This window comes from Euleptes europaea, chromosome 6 (assembly GCF_029931775.1).
Source record: "Euleptes europaea isolate rEulEur1 chromosome 6, rEulEur1.hap1, whole genome shotgun sequence".
Taxonomy (NCBI): domain Eukaryota; kingdom Metazoa; phylum Chordata; class Lepidosauria; order Squamata; family Sphaerodactylidae; genus Euleptes; species Euleptes europaea.
Genome location: NC_079317.1, coordinates 51,281,216 through 51,304,473, shown reverse-complemented (window position 1 = coordinate 51,304,473; position 23,258 = coordinate 51,281,216). Strand labels below are relative to the sequence as shown.

General features: G+C 41.6%; 1 protein-coding gene across 1 annotated transcript in view; it reads left to right on the top strand.

Moving 5' to 3' along the window:
- The window catches only part of RPAP1 (RNA polymerase II associated protein 1), a 49,572-nt gene that overhangs the window by 3,624 nt on the left and 22,690 nt on the right, over window positions 1–23,258 (top strand). Inside the window, exons 2-13 of the mRNA XM_056851749.1 lie at window positions 482–624; window positions 2,681–2,773; window positions 5,267–5,441; window positions 6,509–6,685; window positions 8,089–8,322; window positions 13,693–13,808; window positions 15,346–15,444; window positions 16,388–16,489; window positions 18,404–18,571; window positions 20,093–20,293; window positions 22,387–22,521; window positions 22,676–22,855. Of these exons, the coding sequence (XP_056707727.1) occupies window positions 482–624; window positions 2,681–2,773; window positions 5,267–5,441; window positions 6,509–6,685; window positions 8,089–8,322; window positions 13,693–13,808; window positions 15,346–15,444; window positions 16,388–16,489; window positions 18,404–18,571; window positions 20,093–20,293; window positions 22,387–22,521; window positions 22,676–22,855 (1,823 nt within the window). The remainder of the gene's footprint in view (window positions 1–481; window positions 625–2,680; window positions 2,774–5,266; window positions 5,442–6,508; window positions 6,686–8,088; window positions 8,323–13,692; window positions 13,809–15,345; window positions 15,445–16,387; window positions 16,490–18,403; window positions 18,572–20,092; window positions 20,294–22,386; window positions 22,522–22,675; window positions 22,856–23,258) is intronic.

The window sequence follows — 23,258 nt, the reverse complement described above, 5'->3', positions numbered from 1 at the left end:
AATTAAGCTTGTGTTGGCATGATATGAGAAACAGGATGGGCTCATCAGTCATTTTGTGCGTTGAAGTTATTCCCTGCTCATATTTATTTCAGTATCTACAGAACAATGGATGGACCACAAGAAGAGTACTCCGACATACATTACACCTGGTCCATAGCTCATTCTGGAAGCCCCTACATTATACCAACTCACATATGGGTAGCATGCATAGATATCTAATGTTCTATGTGGCGTAGAGGCTAAAGTGCCAGAGTAGGATCTGGGAGACATTCAAATCCCTACTCTGCCATGAAAATTTGCTTGGTGACCTTGGCCCAGTCACACCGTCTCAGTCTAATCCACCTCACAGGGTTGTTTTCATGAGTATGAAAATGAGGAGAACAGCATTGTAAACTGCTCTGGCTCCCAATTGCAGAGAACAGCAGAGTATAAATGAATGCTAATATTTTTCCTTTTTTTCTACATCTATTTGTTTTTTCAGGCTTTCCTGTTGTGCCCCCAGCTCTGACACCAGGTCCCCCAAAGAAATCCAAGTTCAGAAGTACCCATGTTCACTTTGAGGATCCAGAGGAGCAGTTGGGTCACGGTGATCAACACATCACAGCTGTCCTCAGCAAAATAATTGTGTGTCCTGTTCGTAGGAATTCTAGTAATAGATGGTTAAGCATCTTGTGTTGACTATTAAGAAGTGCTAAATCCAGAGCTGTGCACCCTGAAAACAAACATTTCGATGCTTTTCCAGAGCAACCTAAACTTTGCTTTAAGAAAAACTGAATTATACCGATTTGCCTGGGTTAATTTTTTGTGTAACCTTTTCTGTTTCCGCTGTAGTAGAGAGGGGAGAGGCCTTCCAGTGCCTGAACCCTTACCCCTCAATTCTGAATAAACGCCAATATATGAACCTGGTTTTATTGACAAGCTGTTGTCCTATCTAGGCCAGTATTGTCAGCAATTTCCAAGTGGCAGTGGTTTTACAAGGCCTCAGTCAGAGGTTTTTGCCAGTCTCATTGCCTGATATGAGCTGGAGATGCCAGGACCTGGGGGTACATCTGAGCTGTAGTGCCTACCCTCAGATGAGGAAAATAAGGCAGTCTTGACCTGTCAAAATAAAACCTTCCAGATTTGTCAAGGAGTTTGTATGCCTTTGTTTCAAATTTAGTTTATTATACATGGCAGTGATGATTATTCAGGCCAGGCTTTAACATGCTTGCCTCTTAATGCAGATACCAAATAGGTGCTCTGTCAAGTATGCTGAGGGTTGCTTATGTGTAGATTTTCTCTGTTATGTAAAATACGTGTAGATGGTAACGGATTGTACTTCATGTGTATGCCCTTCATATTTAACAAGACACATGTATATTTTACACTTGGGTATGTTTTTGCAAGCCTAGATTTTCAGAAGCTGGCTCTTCCCTTTGCAAGTGGCTTTGTATTCATTTTGCTGTTGGATGGGAATTGTGTGTAGGTGTGTGCATATCGATAAATTGAGTTTGCAATGATTCTCTATGGAGGAGGGGGGCAACCCCTTCCGGACCCCATAAAGTCAGACCTCCTGACCCAATCTTCACCAAACTTCGGGGGTCGTGCAAGGAGAGTCCCTTCAAGCTATGCTGTGAATTTGGGGGCTCTACCTCCAAAAATGCCCCCCAGGAGAATTTTGAATGTACTTACCTTTTTAGACTTGTTGTCAGTAATGGCCGCCGGTCTGCTTTCTTCCTCATGGTTGACTGCAAGGTTGCAGTTAATCATGGGAAATTGAGTTCTTAAGGAAGGAAGGAACTGGCCATTACAAGTGTAGGAAAACCAGTATGGGTATTCGGCTTATTTCAGGTTTCCCGAAAAAAATCAGGCCCAATAAACCCGAAATTTACCAAAAAATTTTTTTGCACAGCCCTAGTTGTGTGTCTGAAATTCTGACATGACACAAAGAATGGCAGTCATCTGGTTACTCAGTTATTTAAGATAGCAGCCTGTTCCCATGTGAGCATTTGCAAATGTGTCTCAGAATTAAAGTTGTACCATGTCAACTACAGTGTAGCTTCATACTTTTCCATGACACTTGCATTTGCTATGTGTACACTGGCTCATCCTGCAGATGGATTTTAACGTTAAGAGAACACCCCCCTTTTTTTGCTATGCTTAAGTTGTATAGTGTTAAACATTCTTCATAAAAATTTTAAAAACACTTTGTAAATGAAGTCTAAAAACCATGCAACTACTGGACAGCAGATGCCTTCTTAGGTACACCTTACACAAGTGTTTAAGGACACATATCTCTTATTTACACTGACAGTACAATCCCATACAGAGTTACGTCCGTCTAAGCCAATTGAAATCAGTGCAATTAGACTGTAGTAACTCTTTATTGGATTGCACTGTTAATATGCTTCTGGTGGGAAACAACAAATACAGTTGCTGTGTAAGGCACAGAATTTCATTCTTGTGGCTATGAATGGCACTTTTCCTTTTCTACAGGTAGACCTTTGTTAGTTGAGCATAACATGAGACTATCTGAAAGGCAGACTAATTTGCACAAGGGCCACCATTTCAAGGCTGAGAAGACATTTGAATTTCGACTAAATCCAGGCCTAAGTCCAGCTTTGCATGTGCTGGGCCATACTAGAACATGTATTGTAAGGAAATGAATGCTCAAATAATATTTGTGCTTCATTTGTGACAGGAACATGACACGAGTGCAGGAAGTGTGACCATACCGTTGTCCACTGGAGATCCATTTCCCAGAGTTTTTCACAGGTCTGAAATAAAAACCGAGGTAAGAAGCAGCTTTCTATTTGTCAGGTGGCTCACCATCTTAACAGGTATGTGTGTCATTGAACTTATCCCCCCAAATACTAGAAGACCTCTGGTGGATTACACCGAAGCCTTAGCAAATCGAGAGCTATTGAGATACTTAGAAGAACAACTGTTGAAATTACTATTGTGGGTGATGGGTCAGAAGGATTGGGCAACAATAGGTGGGGCTAGGAAATGGGCAAATGGAAGGCAAATACTGAGGCTGTTACTAACGTAACTTGTTAGTCATTCTTTGGGCGTCTATGAAGTCATGTTTCTTGTTGGGGTTGGGGCTCTGAAGTTTTGCAGGACTCATGACAATATATCCTCTGTTTCTCTGCCTCTCCCAGGTCTGCGGTACCCACATTCAGATGGTATAAGCAAAATGGTTGCTCTTTGCAGGCAAGCAGGCATGGCCCCAGAGTAGAGAATGGAATAATAAGCAAACAGGACCCAGTCACACTTACATAAAATCAAACAAGCCTTCCCAAACCCCTGGGGACAGAAATGGCAGAAACCTTTGCAAATTCTTCTGGTTGGAAGATGCCCCTGTGTCAGATTATTTTCTAAATCGCTGGCTCCCCTTACTGCTCTTTCCACTGTGATGTGTGAAATTGTGAAAAGCAGAGAATTGAAAGGGTACTCATCATTTCCAGCATTTTTCAGAGCTTTCTGACAATCAGTTTTTAGAAATTGAATTTGGTATATTTAATTTTGTTGCTAAAGTGTTAGCTTGCTCTTTGGCCCACCCTCCAAAAGCCAACTTTCCTTGGAATTTTGCTTTATGTACACCTTTTGGTAAAATATCAGTGAAAAAACAGGTAATTTAGTAATTGTTTATAGCTCTTTGCAGTCCTGTTTTTACTAACATATTCCTTTATGAGAAGCTCACAGGACACTGGAATTAGGATTTCTTCCGTATTCCTGGGAATCGGCCTCATTTTTGGCCTGTCGGGGTTGCTTTCCTTTGGCTATATTAGGCCCATTCTTAGTGCTTTAGCACTGATGGGCTGCTGGCCTGCTCTTTCGTGTTTTTACGAGAGAAGCTGCAGCCAGAATTGGCAGCCGCCGACTCTGGTGGTTCCCATCAGCCTTGTTATTAGAGCCCTAGGAGGCGATGTCTCAGAAAGCAAAACTGAGCAAGGGAATGAGTTGGTATCCTGGGAGATGGCCTGTGATTGATGGGATGGAGCATTTGAAGTGCTCGTTAAGGGGAAGGCTTTTATGAAACAGTATATTCCAGTACCCTGCGAAGTTTCCTCTTATAAGAATTGCAGTGTACAATATTGGTTTGTCATGAATTTTGAAGGTGACATTTTTGACCCTGGTTTTTCATCACCAGAAAAAAGAATCTGCATGGGATCTAGAGATCCTCTCCTGCATACAGAAAGGAGCTTCTGCATGTTGAACTGTTCTTTGAGCTCTTACATAAGGAAAGCTGAGGTTGCACCCCTGGAAACTTTTCAGCATGTGCAATAAGTGGCAAGGCCTTAGTGTGCAGCTGTCTATATTTTTTTCTTTCTCTTGCATCTCTCTGAATCCCTACCATGAAGGTGAATTTTGCTTCTTGCAGCCTTTTTCACTAGTCAATGGCTGTGACAGAGCTAGAGTGCAAACTTATGCAAATTGTAAAAAAACACTGCCCTGGTTAAGCATTATTAATCCAATTTTGTTACTGTGACATTCTTGCTCTGTTACAGTCCTCAAATCTTCAGAACTTGCTTTTCCAAGGCAGAGAAATCTGTTCATTCTCAAAAATGCACAACATTCAGAGAAGCAGACTCTTGGGATTAATCGTGGAGAGGAAATTCTTATGTGTATTGTGGGGTGGAACAAATATACCTCCACCTAGATGGTTTCTTCATCTTGCCAAGAAATGCGCATATTTCCCTTTCCTTCCTTTTTTACTAGGAAAACTGTAAATTTATTTAAATATAGTGAAGAATGAAGAAGGACTTTAGCTTTTCACCCATGAAATGTCTTCCTTTTTGGGAGTCTCTTGGGATCTGGTGTTTGTAGCAGCCTAAAGACTAAATATTTTATTTAGGATTGCGTTTGATTGCTGTTGGTGGTTTTACGTACTGAAACACCAGTTTCTGAGTGCAAAGCAATGGGTTATTAGTATGTGTTCCCTATATTTTTATGTGTAATGTTGGAGAGGGCATTATATGTTCTTTATAAACAGTATGTGCCCTTGGGGGAATGAGTGAAAATTTCTAAAATCACTTTGTTTTTACAAATAATTGTTAATAGATATCAACCATAGGTTGTTTCCACACAGAGATTTGCTCCAATTTCATGTTTAAACTGGGGCAAGTGTTATTGGAGTATCCACACATCTGTGGGGGAGGGAAGATTATGGTTGTGGGGGAACTAGGGCAGCAGAAGCAATGCAGAAAATTATCACCGTGCAAATGCAGCACCAGTTGGTACCAGTTAATAAACTGTTACTGGCTCTGTTGTTTTCTTGTAGCCAAAACCAGAAGCTGGAAGGAAAAGTATATTTTCTCAGAAGATAGCTGCTAAGAGAGCAGCTGAAGTGGCTCAGGCATCCCCTCCAGCTGGGCAGAAAACCACAGAGCGGACAACTCCAGATGCTGCCCCTCCTCCCATGGCCTTGGAGGCACTGCTGTTAAGGACCGAGGAAGGTGAATGGAGATATGTGTGGAGCCAGTGGTCTCAAATGTTGAAGCTGAGAGCCTCCCTATGTCCTAATAAAAACTTTTTTCAAGTCTCCTCAGGCAAAATACGTGGTGATTCCTCGGCCACAGCAATGGAAGGGGAAAGCAGAAGGGAGTGATAATCTACCCTTGGGCTCATGGAAGCCTGAGAGGACTTGTTGGAAGGGAACACTGAAGAAAGTTGACCCACTAGTGGTGAAATCATAAGCAGTGTTACACCCTTCTGAGTCCATTGAAATAAACAGCCTTAGAAGAATGTAATTGTAACTCTGTAATTGTAGCTCTGTAACTCCTGGCATTAGCAGGCAGCCTGAGAGAAGCAGCACACCATTTCTTGTGGTGGTATTGGGAACTGGGCTTGGTTGATTCTGTTTCTCATGGCACAGGCTTCTGGAGTTCTGGCAAGTTTGTCTGTGGTTTCTGCAGGAAGACCTGTTACATGCTTTGGGAACTGGTTCCAAGGACTGTGGAATTCCTATGTTCTTACCTAATTTCCTCTGTCATGTGCCTTGTTGTCATGTGGCCGACAAGCTTTCCCATATTGTTGTTCTGTTTAGCTAAAGCGACGGCTCTGACAAAGACAGCTAATTACACTGTTCAGTCCTCAATCTCAGTTTCAGTCTCATATAGAAATGGCATGATTGGAAAAGAGAGGATGGGTAGGATACCTTTTCTGATGATGTGATAGTATTCGTGTTGAAACTAGTGTTGAAGTATTTTGTTGTCTCTTAAGGGATAAAAAAGGAGTTGCTGTTCAGCGTCTTAATCTTCTTAAGCATAGATTGTTATCTACAGGTGTTACTATATACAATTTTGTCAGTACTACTATACTTCTTTCACAAAGAAGTAAACCACTGGTTTACAAAAAAAATTAGTGCTGGATGCCATTTTATGTATTCACACATAGATGTGATGTTTGAGGCAAATATGTATTGGTTCTCTCTCCATGTATCTGATTATGATGGCACATAAGAGAGGGTAAAACAGCATTTATTTACTATGAGTCTATTGCTCACAGTGTTCTTGATTTCTAGAAAAGTCTGTTGGTACCTTGAATATTCAGTGTCCTCGCATTGTGACTGGCGAAGGCCTCGGAAACCTGGTTGGTGACCAGGAAGCCCAGAAAATCCATGAGGAGAACTTGGAGAGACTGCAATCAATGTCCATGGAAGAGATTTTGGAGGAGCAGAAGCAAGTGCTGGCTCAGTTAGGTATGAGCAAATGCTCAGGTATCTGGGAAGGGATGGGAGCAGCTTGCTAATTTCCCTTAGCTGAATGCCTTAAGACAACGGATAAGTCTGTTCATTTTATTCATTCAGTAGTTTGGATTTTTGTCTCCTTCCATATTGAAAGTTTGGGGCAGTTGAAACAATTTAAAAAGTGCAACATAAAATATACACACAGAGAACCATATGCAGAGCATCTCATTTCACAGGTTACAGTTTAAACAAACGGAATCGCTCCCATGAATTATTTCTCTGCCTGAAGTCTTCTTGTTGGAATATATATACCGATGACTAAATAACAGGCCCATGAATTGCAAAGTGGCTTTCAGTCTCAGAGCTTAAAGACCATCAGAATTAGCAGCGTGTATATATACGAGGGCAGCAGGAAAAGACAAAGACGCAACAAGAAATGGATTGACTCAATAAAGGAAGCCACAGCCCTCAATTTGCAAGATCTGAGCAAGGCTGCTAAAGATAGGACGTTTTGGAGGACATTGATTCATAGGGTCACCATGAGTCGGAAACGATGGCACTTAACACACACACACACACACACACACAAGTGGCTTTCAGTCTCAGAGCTTAAAGGACCATCAGAATTAGCAGTGTGTGTATGTATATCTATGTGTGTGTGTGTGTGTGTGTTAAGTGCCATCGTGTATCTATATCAGTGGTTCCCAACCTTTTTTTGACCAGGGACCACTGGGACTTTTTTGTTCGGTGCAGGGACCCCAAGGGTCAAAAAAAAAAAAATTCCGAGAATTTGAAAACAAACTTTAATCATAACTGTTAGTTAAACATTAAGCTTAGAATAATATTTGAATATATATATTTTTATAATAGAGAACTTTTAATTGAAAAGATTAATTTATCATGGGTTTATAACTTTGTTTCGCGGACCTTAATTTAGTTCTCGTGGACCCCTGGGGGTCCACGGACCCCCTGTTGGGAACCAGTGATCTATATACACACATACAAGACATGACCTTATTTACTTCATTTACATTCTGCTTTTCTGGCTGAGACTGATGGCCGATTACAGCTAGAAACAATGTTGTAAGAATGATACAATACCTACACCCCAAAAAATTATTTATGTATTCATTTTGTTTAATAAATAAATAAATAATACAGACAATAAGCAGCATTACCAGATTGAAGACCAATGCAGTGAAACATTATTACATACGTCAAAGAGTAATAAGCCTGGTTTACAAATTAGAATACAGTACAAAAAAAAAGAACAGCATAATATGCACCACGAAGACTATCTTAAATTCCAGATATTTACATTAACTACAACCTTAGTTGCTTTATATAGATGCCCCTTGAACAGTTCTGTCTGTCAAAATGTTAATACTGTACTATCATGTTTCCATTTTTGCCAGACCCCAGTTTAGTCACTTTCTTAAAATCACGATGTGGTATTGACACGAGTCAGAAAGGAGAGGAGAAAATGGAGCTAGAGAAGCTAGAAAAGCTTGTAAATTTGGAACCGAGGTCCAAATCCCAGCGTGAGGCAGAGGAAATTGTGGAAGCTCCTTTCTTACAGGACCCAGCAATGGAGCCAGACACAGAAGACTCTGAAAGGACAGAAGCCTTCACAAGAATGAACGTCAGAGGTAAGGAAATGCTTGTGCCACTGACACTGTTTATCTCGATTAAACAGCCAGACTGCCAGGTGTCTGGATCATATCCGTGCTCTGTTTTACTTGATGCTGCATGTGGACTGTTAAGAGGCCAGGAATTTTTCACTCAGATCGGGAGTTCAGCAGTGCCGTCCTAAGCAGAGCTTCTCTTCTAAGTCTATAAACGTCAGTGGACTTGGGAAAGGGTGTAATGCTGCTTCAAGTAGCATTGGTAACGGGGCTGGCTTTGTTATGAATACCAAAGCATGTTTTAGAAGCAGGAGAGGGCCAGCCTCTGGTTTGAGGAGTGGAGGAAGATTTTTCTGTTTTCACTTAAAGTCTTGGTGAGGGCAGTTTTTACATGCTGCTCTTTGCTGCTGTTGCATTTCTCTCCGGCAAGGGGGTGGCAGAGAGGTGAGATGCAGCTGTTGACAGAATAACTTTGAATGGCACCTTCACTTCTTGGCTGACTGTGTGTCCTTTGGGAATGATCAATGGGTTGTGTGTGAGGGGGAGTGGCTGCTGATTCATTCATAATGCTATTCCAAATGGCAATATGACCTGGTTCTTTTGAATTTGCATATTTAGAGGGCATCCCTTCTACTTTCCCCATTTGGGACTCAGTGTTCTGCTTCTGTTTGGAGAATTCTTCTTATGTACAAAATTTATATCCTGCCTTTCTATCCTTACAAGGGCCACCAAGGCAGCTAACAATTTAAAATATAAACGAAAAATTACATCATAAAACCATTAAAATCAGCCCCATCCCAAGCATACATAATTAAAACAACTTTAAAAAGAGTTAAAAAACAGTTAAAATGTGTACAAAGCATGAGGAACTTCCTAGTTTTGCTGCCTTCCTGGTACTATAAGAGCTGCGGAGTTTTCAGACACTTGGCAGGCCACAATACTCGTACTGTGGTCAGTGGACAGGGTTAATGGATCACAGGTTGAGAGCTGATGCGGTGATGGAAGAAGACTGGAAAGACCCTGGTTCAAATCCTCAGGTAGCCGCAAAGCTTACCGGGTGACCTTGGGGCTGTCAGTCCTTTTCAGCTTAGCCTACCTGTCAGGAGGGGGAAACCAAGTACGTTGCCCTGAGCTCCTTGGAGGAAGGGTAGGGTAAAAATGTAACAGGTACTAGAGAAGTTGTGCAGGCCTTTCCTTCGCTTCAGAGATTCCTGGTTGTGGTTAGATTCCTTTCTTCATTCCTTCCCTTCCCCCCACCTTCTGGTTTACCTCTTTTCTTGAATGCCTTCCCTCTCTCCTCCCCCCACCTTTTCCTTCTCTGATCTTTTGTTTTGCTGTATTCTCTGGGTCTCACTGCTGCATGGAGACTACTTAATGAGATCTATGAATCGTTTTTGGATTTCAGCAGTGTGGTTTGGTGAGATAATGCTGGTGTTTACTGCTGCCTGGTTGAGAGAGCAGCTTTCATGTTTAAGAGGAGAAAGCAGGTGGATTAGCACTTTCAGAAGAGTGTGCCTTTCCCCCCTTGCTTATTTCTGTTTCTCTGCCATATTTTCATCTCTCCGCCCTTTCCTTTCCTGCACCTGGTTTAATTTTTAGCAAGACAGTGCTAGAATCATAATGAAACATAAGGTGCACTACTTTAGGTGATGATTTGATCTGTTTGCATCAGGTGGAAACTATACTTCAGGCCAAATAGTTTTTAAACCATGTAGAGCAATCAATAACAATTAGACTGATGAGTCAGGTGAGATGGAAGTAGAAAAACAGACCTTGGTTCTTTGGGTAAGAAAAGTACACTGGGCCAAGAGAGGGTTTTTTTCTGGAAGGGACTAGCAGTCCTAAGCAGAGTTGTAGCCTTCTAATGCTGTTGAAGTCAGTGGGCTTCAAAGAGTGTAACTCTATTTAGGATTAAACTGTTAGTATATCACTGAGGAGAGAGGAGCAATTATAAAAATCAATGGAGCATTTCAAGCTGCCTGAGGTTATGCATGCAGCACATTGTGCCCAGCAGGAGAAGAAATATTAATTTTGCATTAGCAGCGTTGGAAGGCTGCCGCTGTTGATGCCAAGGAGTAAATTTGTCATGAATAAACAACAGCAGCCACGATTCCAGAAGAGAGAGGACAGTCTGCTCTTATGACTATAGGGGAACAATTCATTCAAACTGTGAAACTCGTTGCTAATGGAATGGAAAGCTTGGCTTCTAATGCATGAGATCCTGTCTTCCTTGTTGAATCACATCCGGAGGGTACGTGTTATTCCTCTACTAGGGAAAGGAAAGGAGTCGATGGATTTACCTCATTCCTTTGTCTGAGAGCCAGTTCCACCTATGCAAGTTCACCATGTGACAACTGCAGCATCATGGACTGAACTGCAGATGTGGTTGGGCCACTGCAGATCAAGCATCACAGACAGAACTTCCATATCACTTTGTTCCTCAAGCATAATGTTTTCCCATAAAATCAGCTCACACATTTGCTTGCAAGTCACCAAATGTTGTGCAGTCAAATGATGTATGAACTACTCCTGAAATACTGCCTGCTGCCTTTGATCATCAGATTCAGTAACCCAATATTTATTTGCTGGATTGGTATCCTTCTGTAGCTCCCGAAAGCTCAGATCAGCATGTTAGCTTTGTGAGCTCAATGAGAATGTGAGCTCTTTGTGAGAATGACTGGCCCAAGACTGCCCGGTGAGCTTTATTGTTCAGAGGATAGTCAATTTGGGTTACTCAGAATTATCACCTGCACCACACTGACGCTCCCATTATGCCAGAACAGTGTGTCCTATGGAGTGTGACAGAATCCTGGAAGCTTCTCTAGCGAACGTTTGCTTCCTTCCTCCAGGTTTGCTTCACATAGTCATGGTAGAGATTCCGGTAATGTGTGGTTGAAGGTTAGAGAGTCAGACTAGAGCTGGGGGGAACCCAGCTTCAAATCTCCGTCATGAAGCTGACAGAGCCTGTCCTTCTGTAATGAATGTTGGGCTTCATTATGGTTTCCTTGTCTTTCCAGGTTTTCTGAATCATCTGGTCTTCTAGGCCCTCAGGGCAACCTCTTTGGCATTTGGGCTTAACAAGGGGCCATGTGCTTAATGGAGGTTTCTCCATGAGGAGGAGGGATTAGTCCTTCCGGCCTGAAGCTCCAGGGGACAATGTGGGTGCTGCCTGGAAAAGGGCACCTTGGCAAAGATCCCCTCCCCATCCCAAAATTTCTTTGGCTTCTGCAACGTCTTTGTCTCAGCCCAACCTATTGTACAGTCTTGTCTTAAGGACAACATGAAGGATAGGAGAATCATATATGCTGCTGATTAGAGGAAGGGCAGAATGAAAGTGTGATGGACCATTTGATTGATGGAGGTGGGCACACATCTGTTGCTGAATCTGGGCTCTAGAAGGACAGAACTTCAGCAGATGTGGGGATCAGGCTTGATGGGCTGTGCTTGTTAAACAGGTTATATTGGGAGCCAAGTTTGCAGAAAATGGCACTATATGCTGATGTGCGTTGCCCACCCCAATCTGAAAAAACAAAATCTAAGCTTGGAGAGGTTCAGTGTGTATTCACCATCCAGGCTGCCAGCTTGTGTTTCTATAAAAGGGTTTCTCAGCAGTTGAACAATCTGCTGGTGCCCTGGAATATGTATCAGTCTTTTTTCCTGTTGACAAGATTGCAGTGCTAGTGTCTGATGGTACACATTACTAATCCTATTCAGAACATGATTTAATCAGCCTTCTGCATCTAGTGATTAATAGAGAGGGGAAAAAACAAGTAGTTGTTGAATTACAAATAACAGGAGTTCAGTTTTCCGCTGATTTCTGTTTCCTTCTGCTTCACACCCACCGCCCTGGTATGTTAATTCTTCATTCCAGCATTTTGTTGTGTACGTTTAAGAACATGCATTGACTTGAATTGCTGTTGTTCTGTAGTAGGCTGAAATTTGGTAGGCTGATTTTTCTGGCCAGGGTAGATAAGCCTGGACTTGGTCCATAGCCTACTGCAAGCTGTTGTGCCAACATTGATATCATAGGAAATTATCTGAGCCCTTCTCTGCAAAATAATAAGTGAATGAGAGGCAACCTGAAGGACAAAATGAATAGGGACCAAAGGGCTAGTCCTTTGCAAAGATGGGCAGCTAGCAGACCTGCTGTTTGCGCTGGAAGTTCCGCGTGTGCATGAATAAAGGCCTTTACAATTTATTTATTTATTTATTTTCAGACTTGTAGCCTGCCCTCCCAAGCAAGCCGGCTCAGGGCTGGTTAACATCATTCAAAACATGGAATAACGTTCAATAGTACATAAAATCGCCTAAGGGAATTTACTGTTCCCTTAAGCGCATTTGGATTCACTGAAATCTGGGGATGGGGCATGCCCTAATCTCCAGGTCAAGGAAGATAGATTGTATGGAGTTGCCTCTGCAGTCATATTTTTGGCTTATTTAAAAAAACTTGCGGAACAGAAATCAGTGTGGATTGAATGGGTGTGTAGTGTTTACCATATTTAATTTATTTTATACATTTAATAGTTGCTTTTCAATGAAAAGCTGCAACCATATTTTGTTCTAAAAACATACTGTACTAAAATTGTGGTACAAAAATGCAGTGTTAAGAGAGCCAAAGTGGATCCATGAATCCAGCCCCTCTATACATTTATTAGTTTTGTTTGACTTGATTCAGCTGCTGACTCTGTTACTGCCTGTGAACGCAGTTTGTCATCTCACACTCAGAAAATAACGCAGAATATTAATCTCACAAAGTTGTTAGTGTTAACATTTGTCCTTCCTTTTTTTGTTCCTTCTTTTTACTGCCTAGTCTATAATGCTAAATAATTGATCTCCTTGAAGATCAAGCATTTCTGTGATGCTGGCTGTCATCACTGTCTCCTGTGTAGTTATAATTGAGGCAAGATATCTTTTCATTAAATTTAGGCTGGATCTTTATGGTATCCCAGTTGCCTAGCTGTGATTGAATGTGAAATGGCAGTGAAATTACTCCTCTGTTTGGAGGTCTCCTCCAGACTTGTATCCAAAATTCATGCTTGCATAGATCATCAGAGTATCTCTGTTTTTAAATCCTTTTCTTACAGTTGTCATTTGAGTGCATTTTAGATCATTAATCTCATACTGTTTTCTGCTCTTGATTCCTACTGTTGTATGTGCAAGCTAGTGTTCAGCTCATCTTAATTTCTTCTATGAGTGTCATGAATGGCACCATGCACTGCTAGCAGATCTTTGATGTTCATGTCCTGACAACTTGATTTTCTGATTCCATCTCTCCCCCATTATGCATGAAAGCAACATCTGAAGTGCTTTTCAAAGCCAAACAGTGTTGGTAAAGAAAAGAAAGCTTTCGCCTCTTCTGTGCCCAAAAGCATTTTTGTTTGCTCTTTGAAAAAGGTGGTGATTTTCCTCTAAAACCTAAGAAAGAATGGCTCCACATGGACAACATGGAGTTTGAGAAACTGGAGTGGATGAAGGATCTTCCCCTTCCTCGGCAGAAGAAAACTAGAAAGGTTTGAAGAGCACAGTTCGTTCTCTTTCTCTCCCCCCTTCCCTTTTCTGTTAAAGTGAACAGTGATTGCAAAGTCTCCATCAAAAGATGTATGCTTGGTACATTTTCTCATGAGAAATTATTCTTTTCAAGAATGATATAGGGATTATAATAAAATCATAATAATTTCACTAGATAAGGTTTTAGGGGAGGCTTGGTTTACTAGGGGTAAGATTGATATACGATCACACTCAAATTATAGCCTTGTAAATCGTATAAGCTTCCTTAACAGGTGAGATAAATAAATGATCTGGTGTGCTTTTTTAGGCTTGGAGCAAGCAACTGAAAAATATCATTTGCTCTAAAAATGTCCAGGAAAGAAACAACATGCATCCTTGCACTGCAGAACCTTTGCATGACTTTTGGAAAACTCTCAGTCTTGGGTTATGGAATTATTATCAAGAGTGCTTTGCTGTGTGTCATTGGTGTTCATATTGGACATGTAGTGGGCATTTTCAAGGCACTTGGATGGATGCCATGAAAGATTTCTGCAGACAGAAAGGCCAAAGGATTTGAGCTGATTCCCCCCTCCCCCCTGCAGACCTTTGAGACTCTCTTCATGCTATTTATTGAGGGGGGGCTGCCCCATAAGGACATCATTTCAGGGGCATTTGGGGCTACAGAGGTGGGGATGAGGCTATGGAGTCCTTTCCATATGTGGAAATTATCAGTGAACCCAAGCCACTGTCCTAAGCGAACCATTTTGGTCATGGGTCAGGCAAGATTGGAGGAGGTAGTTTTTAGGACCCAAATCAATTCAGGACCTGGAAGGCAATAGACATCTGTCGTGACTGTAAAAACTAGCATAATGAATTGCAGTCAACAAGCAGTGTGGTGAGCGAGTGTAATGTATTGGCCTTGGATGTGGGAATAAACCCCTGCTTACTAAATGACTTGGGTCAAGTCACTAATGCCCAGTATAATGTATCTGATAAGCTTTATTGTAAAACTGAAATGTTGCTCTGATTTCTTTGGAGGAAAGACCTGATCCACAGTGGAGCAAATCTCAGTGGCTCAGTGGTAGAGCATCTGCTTGGCATGCAGAAGGTCTTAGGTTCAATCCCCAGCTTCTCCACTTAAAGGGACTAGGCAAGTAGGTGATGTGAAAGACCTCTGCCTGCGACCCTGGAGAGCCGCTGCCAGTCTGAGTAGACAATACTAACTTTGATGGACCAAGGGTCTGATTTAGTATAAGGCAGCTGCATGTGTTCAAGTGGACAGCTGGATTCTGTGCCCGGCGCAGCCTTCAACTTTCAACAGCAGTCCTGCATGGAATGTATTACAGAAGAGTCTTGAGATTACCAAGGCAGGGATGATTGATTAGGTCACACATTCAGATTGTCTTTTCCTGTAATATGTGGGCAAAAGATGATAAGAATTTGGCGATAGGAATATGAGATCTAAATTCTGCTAGACTTGAGCAGCTAAGTATTAGGAGTCAAATGGCATGGAAATCAATAAACACAATCTTTCAATTTTTCCCCGCTTTCCCCTAATAGGGGATGCAAGCACGCTTCAGTCTGAAGGGGGAACTTATCTCTCCAGATAAAGACTTCCCTACATATCTGGGCCTGCACCACCACGGAGAAGAAGCCGAGGTAAGGAAGAATAGCCCTGGGCATAGCTGCAATCTTTTTGCATTTCTGATTTGTGGTATTCTTGCTATTCTTAGCTAGTCCTGAGTTAGAGAGTTTGGAAGAGGAAGTCTGATGATGAATGGTCTGAATTGGAGCTCTGTGGGAAGCATTCAGAATGCATTACCGCTTGAACAAATGACAGAAAGAAACAGAGAAATGTTAATTTCAGAGAAAATTATTAGGGAGTTTTATTTCCCATTGTTTGTCATTAGTTTAAAAACGTATACCCTGCCTTTCAGAAGAAATTTTTAAAGCAGCTTACAATAAACATTTTTACAAGCAATTACAAGAATAAAATACCATAAGGCAATACAGTAAAGTGCAGCTGTAGACAAGCAAACCATTTTTAAAATAGAACCAGTCTGTAACTACAGCCAAAAGCCAGACTATAATAAGCAGGTCTTTAAAAATCTTCTGAAACATTCAAGAGAAGGGTGAATATCCATCCCAGGGAGAGGGAATGCAAGAGTCTCAGGCTACCACTGAGGAAGTCCTGCGGTGTTTGCTTCCCTGCTAAGCTTCTGACAAGGGTTGGATACGAAGCAGGGCTTCTTCAGCTGACTTAAGTAATGTATGAACTTGGAATTTTTTCTCCATCTTACTCTTGGAGTATCAGGCATTACCCCAAAGCACTCCTAACGAGTGTAATTGAATTAGGTGTGGTTCTTTTCTCCCTTTAAATACTAGGGATTCCTTGCTTGACCTCAACCTGGCTTAGTGTAGCTGGGGAAGAAGAGGAGGAAGGCCTCAGCACCAAAAATGGGGAGTTGAGGTAACAGGTTTGCATTTTGTTGGTAGGATGATGGGCTCATCTAAATTGACTTGGTGATGTTTTGCACCTTCTGTTTTCCAGCATTATAACCAATCATTCCATAATAAACCTGTTCATTCTTTTTGGTTATAGAGAGCTGGCTATTCACTCCAAGAGCTCTTCCATTTGTCTCGCAGCCAGGTCATTCAACAGAGGACTCTGGCTTTGCATGTGCTTGGTCATGTTGTTCAGAAGGTAAGTTAGTCTTTGTATAGTTTTCTGTTCCTCTTCATCTACACAGAGAACACTTAACCTCTCATTTAGTGGCTGGGATGGTTCCACTGTTTTTTGTGAACGGTTAAGTTCAAGGAATGATGGAGCCTGAGGTGGCTACGTTCCTCTGGACCTCATTCTGGTCATACAGAAACATCCTGCCTGTCACCAAATCACCGGTGTTGTGTTTGATTACTGATCTTGTGCTCTGGGGAACTTTAAATTCTTAAAGGCTTTACTCAGTGACATTCCTGATTGCCAATAAAGTGTCAAGTTCTGGTGTCAGGCTCCAATCACTTGCATGAAAATAAAGAATGACATACATCACAGAAATCCCCATCCTGTGACGTTAAGTGGGTAATTTATAGAGCGCACAGTTCATGGATTTTAAAACTATTTTTTAAAAAAGGAGTGAAATTCTGCTATATAAAAATACAGATTTTGTAGTTGGAATAAATCATTCAAAGTGAGTTTCGTTTATTCATTATATTTATACACCTGCATGGAGAGTAGATCTGCATGTATACATATATTTCATTTTCATCATTTCTTGGATTTATTAGCCAAATCATGATGAGGGGTTTTGTTGGTATTCCTAAAACATTGATTGAGAAATAAGGGTCAGAGCTACCAGCAGTGGAGAAATAATGAGAGCTTTCCAAATGAAGTCTCATTGCTCAATGGAAATTCATTTCAAACCACTGTGGGGTTCTGTCCAGGTTTATTGGGGAAGTTACTACATTCTGGGCCACAGCCCACATGATTCGATAACAAAATAAATGATTCGGAGTTATGTATAATTCTTTTACATTTTGTGGTTCTTACTGGTGGTTGAACTGCTCTGGAAGTATAGGGTTGATACTACTGAAACTGTATTAGAAGTCTTGTTGCCTCTGGATTCTGTTGCCATGTTAGGTACTCTAAAAGACTTGACCGTGGATCCAGTGGAGCGTTTCCACAGGTAGAAGGATTTTCTCCCACAGACACAATTTTCTTACCTTGTACCCACCCACGCTGCAGCCCAAAAAGCCCCTTGAGCTTGGGTTGTAATCCTATGTGCAACTACCTGGAGCATTGTCCTTTGTATATAGTGGTATTAATTTATGAGTAAACATGCGTAAATCAAGAAATGAGAAAAAACAAGTATTGAATTAACTGCTACCAAACTAGTATTGGCTAACTAATGAAAACAGTATCTGTATAATATATAAATTTGCAGTTAGCTTTGATGATGGGTGTTACTTAGGATGAAGTAGACATCTTGTTAAATTTAGGATGGCAAAATTAGACAATTAAAGTGATGAGAAAATGTGTGAAACATGGCTGAAGCTGTCCACACTTATGTGTTATATACAGGGGTCCGCAAATTTTGGCTGTCTTGATAGCGAGCTATTATTTATAGTTACCATTGGTAGCCAGCTGTTCTAACTGGTATTCAAGGAGGATGTAGGGGAGGGGCAGGATCTAGTCTCTAATTTTTCACGCTGTGATTTAGTGCAAAGTCCCCTTCAAGTCCCAATCTTGGGCAAAAGGCTGGGTTAGTCTCCAACTTTGCATTGGGCTTCAGAGGTTCCAAGTGCCTCCAGTCACGGAGTAAAGACAAGTGAGGAGGGTGGGTTAGCCACAATGGCAATCCCATTTGTGGACTTTTGGCTACAAGGAAACTGCATTTCTCTGCCAATCAGTCATGTCCTGGTCATCCGGGAGGCGCCTGTGCTATGGCTCCTTCCCCAGCCATCAATCCTCCACTCCCAGAATTATTGAGCAGCGCAGGAATGAGCCACACAGCAACTACCATGCCACTTCAGGTAGTTCTGGAAGGGGGCCTAGGCAACTTGATTGACTTTCCTCAGAAGCAGCATCGTTTTTCACCAGTCTTTGTGATGTGCATTGCAGGCCAAGGCGGGAGAGTTTGCTTCATTGCTGAAGGGAAGTGTCCTCCGTGTACTGCTTGATGCTGGTTTCCTGTTCTTGCTTCGTTTCTCTCTGGATGATACAGTGGATAATGTCATTGCAGCTGCTGTCCACACCCTCCATGCAGTGTTGTTCTCTCCAGATGATGAGGTTTCTATCTGCAGAATATAAGAATCTGTTTAAAACTATTTGACTGTTGGTTGCTTATAGGAACAGATGCCTGATCACCTTGATTCAAGATGGAACCTTCCTCTCCCTTTTTCATTATTTAGAGTCCTGCCTATAACCGATCACTGAAATGTTTTGCCAACCTTGTATTTGTGTTTACCGATCTTCCATACTGCTATAGATCCCTTAAACCTTTGACAGATGCAAGGTATGAGTCCCTTCCCTGACAGAGGTTTGTATCCAAATCAGATTAATTTGCAGGGTGGATCTTGCAGAGTGGGTCTTTCCAGCTTCTCCCTCTGCTGTGGACCACAGAGCACCCCAGAAGTTTTGTTCGGGGGGATCAGTGGACCCTCAGGAACAACACAAGGGACAGGGTGGGAGTCTGCAGTGGGAAGGGGGAATCAACTAGAATTGCTGTCCTTTCTTTCAAAAATGGCAGTGTCTTTGGAACTGGGTGGCTACTGGTCAGTTACTCTGGAGATGTTCAAAGGACATAGGGCTTTATATAGTCACTTTCAAGCGATCTTTTTGATCTCTATATTTGGAATATTACATAGATGGGTAATACACTGATTAAAGTAAGATAAATACAAAGCTGGCATTAGAACAAAATAGCTTTCAACTGAAGTATAGGTTTTTGAAGGCTGTTACATTAACAAATGAGGTGAGATTGACAACAAAAAATGAACCATTTTTGACAATGTGAGTCTTTTGTTCAAGTTTGAACATATTCAGGTCTGTTTTATTTTACAATAATATCAAGCTACCTTTGGGAAATGATAAATGATATTAATAGGTTGTTATTGTGCACTTTATGAAGAATGTAGTTAAACAAACATGTGAAGTGAGATCAACTTGACAACCCCATTAATTTTTATTCTCCAAAATATGTAACCTGCAGAAGGAATACTTAAAATTTGCATCTGATAAACTAGTGACCTTTAACTTGTTTTCTATCAGATTGCCCAGTTCTCTTAAATTCAGTGTTATGATTCGGTGGCAGAACAAGGAATTTCCAACCAAATCCCCCTGTATAACTGTTAAGGGCATAATCCTGTAAACAGTGAATTACGTTTAAGCATATGCTAGATTGTACATCCAGTAAATAATATACGTTACCAGACTAAATTCCACTTTTAAAAATGTTATCACTTCTTCCTCTTGAATGTGGAGCTGAACAGAATGAATTATTCCCATGCTGGTGAGTTACTGTTGGAATGTGTTCAATTGCATAGAAAAATCAGTATTAAAATTATGAAGTTGCTCTATTCTGCGGATCAGACTATCTGTCCCAGTAAGATCTACTGAACATGCTGTAGCTCTCTAAAATTTCTAACAAAGGCCTTTTCCATCCCTGTGATTTGAGATTTTTTTTGTGGCTCAGGGGTTAGACATAAACTGTTGGCCTTCTGCATTTATACTTATTCTCTATAACTAAATTTTCTTTATTCTACAGGTGATTAGCAAGAATTAGCTCTTTTGTTTTTCATTTCTTCTCAGGAGTATCTTGACAAGACCTTCTCGTGGTACCAGGGTATGGCTGTGTTTCCTTTAATCCCAAACAAAGAGGAGGAAGAAGAGGTGGAGGAGGAAGATGAAGACGATGACAATGAACAGACTCCAATGGAAAATAAATTAAGGAAAAAATCAAAAGATGAGAACAAGCCAGACCCAGAAGTGGCACGATATGATCTTATAAAAGTAAATCTTGCCAAAAAGCAATATCCCAAAAACATAATATGTAGAAAATTAAAACCTTTCACTGAAGGAAAAGTTTGTTGCATAAAAGCTGGCCTTTTGTGTTGTTTGAAAATATGCTTGACCCAGTGCAAGGAAAAGGCTGAGCAGACAATTGCTGTTGTTAGCAAAGTTAGCAAATACCTACACTGTGGAGGAACCATTTGGCAGAATTGGTCGAGTTGCCATGACTGAAAGGAAAATACCTACAAAGGGTGTGGGCTGTCTAAGCAGTTTCTTTTTCTGTCTAAGAGGTATTGGCCTGCATCTAATGAGCCTTCCTCTAGCCGGTCTCTTTCTCCAGTGGAAGAGCCACTTGAGGTTGAAGGAAAGCTCTTCAGGATGAAGGAATGCTTAAAACTTTGCTCAGTGGAGTGGTGCACCTCTACTCCTTCCTTACCCCTGCAGGGTCCCTGTCAACTTTATTACTGGGTTTCCAATGTGTTCATAGCTGTTAGAGAGGAACCCATGCTGTACTGGGAGCCTAGTTACGATCAAGAGACAACTTTGAGGGTTTAAAAAAAATATTTGATATTATCTCCTCTTGGGCGCACACCTTAATGGGGTGAGGGGGTTTGTGTGTGTCAGTGAAGCTGAGAGCAATACCGTAATGGTCACAGCTGAGACACCAGACTAAGATGCAGCCACCTCCTTCAGAGAAAGACCCACAATGAGATGGATTGACACAGTCAAGGAAGCCACAGCCCTCAGTGTGCAAGATATGATCAAGGTTTTTAACGATAGGACACATTGAAGGTAATTAATTCATACGCCCACCATAAGCCGGAAGTGACTTGACGGCACGTAACATACACACAGGCTTTATCAAGAACAATTCGTCCATGTAAGAATGTATGAAGGAGCCCCGTGGCGCAGAGTGGTAAACTGCAGTACTGTAGTCCAAGCTCTGTTCACAACCTGAGTTAAATCCCAACAGAAGTTGGTTTCAGGTAGCTGGCTTAGGGTTGACTCAGCCTTCCATCCTTCCGAGGTCGGTAAAATGAGTACCCAGCTTGCTGGGGGTAAAGGGAAGATGACTGGGGAAGGCACTGGCAAACCACCCCGTAAACAAAGTCTGCCTAGTAAACGTCGGGGTATGACATCACCCCATGGGTCAGGAATGACCCAGTGCTTGCACAGGGGACCTTTATGTATGAAATACCCATTGAAGAAATGAATTCGCAGTGGGCGGTAAAAACTAATAGCTAAATTAGTGAAATGTCTAGCATTGAGAAGTAGCTAAAGAAAATCCCATTTATCTGAGTTAAATTTATAAAAATTAAGATACAGCTGAAAGCAAACAGATTAATTCTGGAATATATATTTTATTACTCTTTTGTAAAATAAAATATACTCTATATCCTTTTAGTTAAATTGCTTATGATTAGTTGTGTTGTTCAAATAATTTTTTAATCAGAGAAAAATTCATCTCTAAAGGAAATGGTGGCATTGGTTCTTAAAATGCTGTGATTGCTGAATCCTACAAAGTAATTGCGCTGTAGGAAGCTCAAGGTGAGAAGCTGTATGAAATTCAGTTCAATGCCTGTGTATTTTGCAAGCTCTCTACTCTTCCCATTTATCAATAATCCCAAGGGGTGCAGCTCAGATGTAGTGTGTTTGCTGTGGGAAAATGGAGTGTGGTTCAGCCTCCCCACTCATATTTCATACAACTTTGCAAGAAAAAAAGAATATCAAGATAAGTTAGGCTGGAAGAGCAAAATTTAGACATTGCAGCTTATTTGTCTGAGTTCAGTTATGCTACCTGTGAATCCAGTCAGGAGCTTAATTAGTGCATGTACAATGCTTGATATCCCTCACTGATTTGTGGTTGAATGCATGGATTGACTCCATTGAAATATATTGTGGTTCAGCGGACATGGAAGCTCTGTCTGCTGATTGTTACGAGGCGGCTGTTTCATACTTGCAGCTCATCCCTTGATGATAAGTTGTTGTGTTCACATACTGACTTTATCATTCTTGGATTCTCCATCTCACTCTTCGGTCATTCTGCCTTCTTGGAATCAGTTTAACTTCATTTATTTTCTCTTGTCTCCAAGGGCCTTCTGAAGACCAAGATCCTTCACCGCCTGAGATACATTCTTGAAGTCATGCGGCCTGTTCCTTTGGTAGTCCTGGAGATTCTAGATATTCTCACGCGCATTGCGAGGCACTCTACAGAAGTATGCTGTCAGGTAGGCCCCTTTGTACATCCTGGTTCAGAGAAGCAGTGGAGCAAGTGAAAAGAGAATACGGAGACCATCCCAAACCCTCTTGGTCTACTCTGCCAAATTGCTCGTATTTGCAGAGCTGAAAAACGTTTAGTTTTTTGTATCTCTGTGTTTGCAGATCCTTGATTGCCATCGTTTGATTGAGACTGTTGTCAGAGAGTTCATCCCTACCCAGTGGGATCCGAGAGTAGCTGAGCCGGGGCAGTTGCTTGCTAGTGTACATGGAGTTCCATGCGCTGCAGCCATGAAGCTGATCAGAGTCCTGGCCTCTGGAGGGCGGAATGCAGCTGCCAGACTGGTAAATATAGCCGCTGTAAACAGCAATTCCGACCAACAGTCGGCCAACAGTGCCTCTTCCCCTTCAACACAAAGGCACGAGGGGGATTAACAACACTGGGCCCTGAGGCTAAAAGGCTGGTTCCTGGGTGATCTTTTGGCATACTTGGTGCATGCACACATAAATGTGAATATGGCACATTGGGGGGGAAATTATGCACTTGGAATAAATAAAGCACATCTCCCAGTTTCAGGGCTTTTAAGAATCCCTACAGTGGGTAGGGAATAGCACTGCAGTTGGTAGACAAGAAGGGAATGGTTAAGGGAAGGACACGAAGATGGAAGTTAGATGTCAGTAGACAATAGGGAGAGGGGTGTTTGTGCTTGTTTCCATGCAGCTAATGCAGGGAATATTCCTATAGCCT